General features: G+C 41.2%; 1 protein-coding gene across 1 annotated transcript in view; it reads right to left on the bottom strand.

The window, feature by feature from the left end:
* LOC117960512 (pyridoxal kinase-like) overlaps positions 1 to 7210 on the bottom strand; it is a 19104-nt gene that overhangs the window by 10231 nt on the left and 1663 nt on the right. The window contains exon 2 of the mRNA XM_034898458.1: positions 5240 to 5311. Coding sequence (XP_034754349.1) covers positions 5240 to 5311 — 72 coding nt within the window. The remainder of the gene's footprint in view (positions 1 to 5239; positions 5312 to 7210) is intronic.

The raw sequence follows: 7210 nt of genomic DNA on the forward strand, positions 1-7210 counted from the left end.
CACACACACACACACACACACACACACACACACACACACACACAAACACACACACACACACACACACACACACACACCAGAGTCTCAGGCGTTCTTATGTTAAGGTCACGGGAACAAATGCAATTTTCTCATTAAGGGATCTTGACGTCGTCTCAGCTGTATCACTGTCCAATAATAACCATCATAATAAGAAGCAACCTTGAAATATATGAAATATAGGATTACAATAGTCTTTAGTCTGATTTAAAGTGAACTTAGATTTAGCTGGACTTCTGTCTAGGCCGGGTTCAGACACACATGACCGCTGGGAGCAAACACACAGCCACCTGATTCATTTCAAAGCTCAATTTTTGCTGCAACATAAACGCCATCTGGCCAATCAAAAACGTGCAAACACATTCTTGATAGTGTGTACCGTGACAGCTGCGCTTTTACTGTTTAATTGCAGATTATGTTGACAAAAAGATAAAATGCTACAATCCTGCCTAGCCTTAGTCTAGTTATCATGCAATGCTGTGCAGTGTTTTAACACATTGATCTGTTACTCAAACTGGCCTTTATGGATTGTATTTCGTCCTCTCTCCAGTGAAAACAAACAAAAACAGGAAGCTTTATGGTCTGAAGTTTGAACCATAGACAGTTAAAGAACTGGACCAACAGTTCCCGTTGCTCTGGATGGAGACCAGTGAAGTCTGAAAGTTGTAAGTCTTGTGGTAGCTGTGCAAGAGAAATCTCGATTATAGGTAGGTATATGTTAGGAGATAACATAGGCACAGGCTAATTACTGCTAACCAACATGCTAGTTAACATTAACATAGGCACAGGCTAATTACTGCTAACCAACATGCTAGTTAACATTAACATAGGCACAGGCTAATTACTGCTAACTAACATGCTAGTTTACATTAACATAGGCACAGGCTAATTACTGCTAGCTAACATGTTAGTTAACATTAACATAGGCACAGGCTAGTTACTGCTAACTAACATGCTAGTTAACATTAACATAGGCACAGGCTAATTACTGCTAACTAACATGCTAGTTAACATTAACATAGACACAGGCTAATTACTGCTAACTAACATGCTAGTTAACATTAACATAGACACAGGCTAATTACTGCTAACTAACATGCTAGTTAACATTAACATAGACACGGGCTAATTACTGCTAACTAACATGCTTGTTAACATTAACATAGGCACAGGCTAATTACTGCTAACTAGCATGCTAGTTAACATTAACATAGGCACAGGCTAATTACTGCTAATTAACATGCTTGTTAACATTAAAATAGGCACAGGCTAATTACTGCTAACCAACATGCTAGTTAACATTGACATAGGCACGGGCTAATTACTGCTAACCAACATGCTAGTTAACATTAACATAGACACGGGCTAATTACTGCTAACTAACATGCTAGTTAACATTAACATAGGCACAGGCTAATTACTGCTAACTAACATGCTAGTTAACATTAACATAGGCACAGGCTAATAACTGCTAACTAACATGCTAGTTAACATTAACATAGGCACAGGCTAATAACTGCTAACTAACATGTTAGTTAACATTAACATAGGCACAGGCTAATTACTGCTAGCTAACATGCTAGTTAACATTAAAATAGGCACAGGCTAATTACTGCTAGCTAACATGCTAGTTAACATTAACATAGGCACAGGCTAATTACTGCTAACTAACATGCTAGTTAACATTAACATAGGCACAGGCTAATAACTGCTAACTAACATGTTAGTTAACATTAACATAGGCACAGGCTAATTACTGCTAGCTAACATGCTATTTAACATTAGTAATTAAACCTAAACAAGTTATTTGCTGTCAAAGTGGCGCCAAAATGAATGGCCGTCAAAGGGATGCTAACGGCGGGTGAGTGCTTTGTAGCACCAACCAAACTTTGAAATAAAAGTTTCATTTCCCTCATCCAGCCAACGAGCCTCCTACAAAACCAAGGTAAAATACTCCACCGCTACGCCTTGCTCCCAGTCCTGGCATCATGCATGGCCAACTGAGCTAACTAGCTTTAGCTTATGGCCGCTCCAGTTAGCCGTTAGCGTTACTTTAGCAACAGGTAAAGCTTTCTGTCCATCAGAAGAAATCTGACAATTAGACAGGACATCAGAGGGAAACCCAGAAAATATTGATCAAGTTTCAATAGAATCACCATTAGCACATGGTCAACGCCACAAACAAGACACTGGTTCACTGGGAATGCTCTGGAGAGCGGACTGCACCCACCACTCACTCTGGATTGCTCTTTTAACTGTATAGGCAAGGCAAGGCAGCTTTATCTGTAGAGCACATTTCAGCAACAGGGCAATTCAAAGTGCTTTACACAAAATCAGTTAAACAGATAAAACACAAGTATCCTCAAAAAAAATTCGTAAAACAGATAAACACGAGTGTAAACTTGAGACTACCTTCACACTAATTAGTCCATGCTAGTGCTGCCTTTCGTGGCTATTTAATGACCGTCTTTGCGTGGTTTTCTGATCTTTCGACACTACACATTCACACTTTTTCTGTAACGTGCTACCTTTAGAGTCTGTCTTTTTCTGTCTTTCTCTGTATAAAACCCTAAACCCTAACCCTAACCCACTTGAGACTACCTTCACACTAATTAGTCCTCGTTAGTGCTGCCTTTCGTGATCACCCTCAGTGTCTCTACCCTTCACGACTCTATTTTTAGAGACGTTACCTTTCGTCTCCTCGGACTCTTCTTCTCACTAATTAAGCCGATCTAGCGCTGCCTTTCGTGGCTATTTAATGACCGTCTGTGCGTGATTTTCAGATCTTTGACACTACACATTCACACATTTAAGTTGTCCATGAATTGATCAAGGATAGGTGAAGATAAAACTGGTCTGGGGGGGGGGGGGGGACTTCTCTCAGCGTAGATGTTCGGCTGAATCCATGCTACAACACTTAATTACAGCAACTCATCTCGGCCACGTAACACTTATTCTCCAGAACACCTAAAATTAAGCTTACCCTTAGACGACCACATCACAACAGATTACTTTAAACTCAACATCATCCAGCTAAATAACAATGAAATGACACAACCACAACTAACCGGGCTGGTTTCAAACCGCCGGCTCACAAGTGTAGAAACCAAACTCCATTATAAGAAACGTGTAAAACCGCTTGCTGACCTTTTGCAGCTTGAAACCGAATGCGACGGATTCAGGACTAAATATGCAGAGTAATAATCACTTTGTATTCTCCAGATGAGACCAGATGAGAATCTAGACAACCACAACATGAGGGGGTCAAGGCCATACACTCACACACATACATACTGTTGGGATTTATAATGATATATGTGCTTAAACATTGTGTGTGATTTGCATTATACATTCTACATTTAAGCTAAATGGCCAAAGCATTATTTCAACATAAATGAAGACATGTTGGTCATGCATTAAGTTGTTTTGCAATACTCTGTTCTATAAAATGAGATGTTCTGGTACATTCTGTTGTAATCCAGCTCTCCTAAATATGCCAGAAGCAGAATTGATTGTTAGGGTCCGCGTCCTGAGTGGGGTTCCAGTGACTCTTTTACAGCCTTACTGATCTTTTGCTCTGCAGGTCCTGAAAGGGTCATAAACTTGTTGACTCACTTGTTGTGAGCTTGATCCAGGTAACTCTGTCTCTAGGATATAGCCTTCGTAATAAAAAGGATTCACGCATCAACATCTGAGATTCTGACTACTAATGGACTGAACCCTGAGACCGGAGCCGGATTTATCTCCAACATGATACACAAATGACAAAAACAGAGCAGCCAGTTGCATTATTAACTAGGGATGTGCAATCAATAGAACTTTGATCTCAATTGTAATTTCGGCTCCCAACGATCACAAAAACAAGGTTATCGAGAAAAACAAAAAAAGGTTTTTGCACATTACGTAGTTTTGCACGTAAACTCTTATTTTGTCTCGTGTTCTGCGTGTATTGCGGATGTTCGCCCCTCCCAAAGGCTAAGCTTACTTAGTAGGGCTGTAACAATACACCAAACCCACGATTTATGACCCACGATTCAATACAGACCTTGATTTATTTTGCAGGGGTGGGGGGGTGGGGGGGATTTGTCCTTGATTACATGCCACTTTGCAACACAGTACTACAACAGAGACCTTATTGATATTGATTGATTTCCATATCGATCAATCCAACGCCAAAGATTCTTTTGTACCTTAAAATAATGTTTCCAAAATGGTTTCAGTGGTTTCTTAAAGCCGCCCATGTTCTGCTCATTTTAGGTTCATAACTGTATTTTGAGGTTGTACCAGAATAGGTTTCCATGGTTTCATTTTCTGAAAAACCCGTTTTTTTTGTTGCACATTGCTGCAGATCCTGTTTTCACCCTGTGTGTTTAGGTCTCTGTTTTAGCTCCAGATTGAGACATCTCACTTCTATACTATCTTTGTTGGGAGTCCCACATGCTCAGTAGCTCGGTAAGATCCCATCAGCTAGATAACTCTGTCTCCAGCTTTGGTCAGTCCAAAGCTGGATTAGCTGGGAGACTTCTGCTAGACCAGGGACAGGAAGTAGTTCTTTTGGAGATTATGGTCAACTTGTGTGTGTTGTAGCAGTGTTTTTCCATTGAGAACGAGCTAGCATGCTAGCGATAGCATGTGCTACGGTTAGCCACCTCGTCTCGGCTAGTGACGTAGAAAGCCGTCACGATGCCCATCACCACAAGCCTGTGAACATACTTCGATGAAGAGTAGAAAGAGAGAGCATTGCAGCCCTTTAACACCTATTTCATATAGTCTGGTTAGAACGCCGAGAAGAAAGTAGTGGCGTCAAATCAATACAAAGTTATTTAAAATTTAAATCGTGATTTTATAGCAATCGTGCAGGCCTACTCCTCGTCATGAGGTAACTGATCTTGGCATCTTTGCTTCATCACAATAAGACGGAGACAGAAAGCCTGTCTGAAATATAAATGGAGTTTGTCCCCTGCAGCAACTTCTGTGTTTGAGACAAGCTCTGTTGTCCCTGACCTCCCCCAAAAGACTCGACTTGACTTGACGCGTCAGCCTCGACACCACGGCAGCCGGGTCTCTAATACTCGCTAACGTCTCATGAGCACACCAGGCGCAAGCTCAGACTGACTCATTCACTCCCACACACACACACTAAACCAAAAAGCACACCACAGCACTCACGCTCAATACAAAATATTTAATATTTAGTTTTAGATGTTTCATCCGTCTTACCTGTGTGGTTGGAGAACTGGACGGAGTTGATGGAGTCCACCTCGAACCCCAACACCTGGAAGACAGAGACAGGAAACAGATCAGGACTCTATCTACTATTTTGAGCATTGTAGTATACATATGACACACTACTGCACAGGAGCAGACAGTACTGTATACAACTTGTTTAAGGTATTTAATACTGTAATTCTTGCCAAACATAACAACAAATCCCTTCATTTGTTTGACCATTAAACCTTCAATAAATAATTTTTTTGGCCACTTAGGAGCAACAGAAACAAGCTTTGAATGCAACACGTTGCAAGTTATAGCAAACACAACATAGTGAATGTAGGCCTGGTTATTTATTCCTCTGTTTTTGGTCTCCTCCGACTCCTGAGGTAAATTCGTGTCTCTTTAACTGCTCCACTGTGCTCTCCGGCTAGTCGCTAACTTGGTTTTTGTCAGTGTACAACGCTACTAGAGCAGTGATAGTGAACTAAAACAGAGTTTTCGCTTCTGAACACAACAAAGAGCCCTTTCTAAAATTGAAAACATTAAATATGTGTGGAATAACACCTTTTTGTCAAATACTGTATATTGTGGCATCTTTTCCATGTCTTCACTTGCAGCGTATAACCATGTATCTGTAAAAAAATAAATATTAAATGACTCCATATGGCTTCATTTAACCCCGGCTGTGATCCATGAGTGGCCATAACAACAACATCCTCTCAGTTGAACTTCAGCTGAAACCTGCACAGATCAGAACCACTACATAAACCACCTCCTGGTGTCCTCCACGTTCTCTGTCTTTCTTCCCAGATTTGTTTTAATTACCAGAGAGAGAGAAAACGACACGTGATCCGTCCGCGTGCGCCGTCAACTGTTATCCGAAGGACTTTATTTAATTGGACTGAAGCAGGAAGCGGGCCGAGTTAAATGAGTTCTTTGTTCTTTTCAATTGACTTTGAGATACAAGACTCTGCTTTCTGAGGAGGGCGGCAGCGACTCACAACCTTTCACCTTGATTTTATTAAGTGTGGCGTTTGCGCAGGGCTGTAGGACTCGAGTCCGGACTCCAGACCGTTTTTCTATGGTCTCGGACTTGTCTCGGACTCGCTAGTATTACTGGTCTTTCTCAATATGGCTTTTGGGCTTTTGGTCTGGGCCGAGTCCAGGTGTCTTTATTATGTTGATAATAATATAAACCCAAAATGATTGTCTTGATACTGTCATGCATAAGACCTTTTCTTCTGTCCTGGACTCGGTCTTGACTCTGAGTCAAACATTTTTTGGACTCGGTCTTGTGGTCCCCTAATACTGTATCTGAAGTCTCTTTATATAGACCTTAGTGGTCCCTAATACTGTATCTGAAGTCTCTTTATATAGACCTTAGTGGTCCCTAATACTGTATCTGAAGTCTCTTTTATATAGACCTTAGTGGTCCCTAATACTGTATCTGAAGTCTCTTTATATAGACCTTAGTGGTAAAAAAAAAAACTATTTCAAATGAACTCAATGTGCATATCTAAAAAATGCACTAATCCCTAATTCTGAGCCAGAAGACAGCAAGTTGGATTTGAATTTTGTTTGGCATGGGGAAGCTGAGCCTATCCAGCCTGTCTCCATCTTCACCGACGTCACCAGGAGGAACCCGGTGGCAGCCAATCAGAGCGCTGCATCCTCACCCCGCTGCCGATCCTCTCTCCACCGTCGGCACAGAGAGGGATCCCCCCCACGCTCGGTGACGTCACCGGTGTCTTATCCCTCGTCTTAGACACCAGCTGAATCATGACTGTGAGCTGCACTGGCCTGTTGGCTTTCCATTTATCAGTTTAAAAATATCATTTTTTCATTATAAATTATACTGTTTATTGATAATAATTAACATTTTACACAATCACTACACACACACACACACACACACACAGGTCTGAAATACACACACACACACACACACACACACACACAC

Source organism: Etheostoma cragini, chromosome 17, assembly GCF_013103735.1.
Source record: "Etheostoma cragini isolate CJK2018 chromosome 17, CSU_Ecrag_1.0, whole genome shotgun sequence".
NCBI classification, from domain to species: domain Eukaryota; kingdom Metazoa; phylum Chordata; class Actinopteri; order Perciformes; family Percidae; genus Etheostoma; species Etheostoma cragini.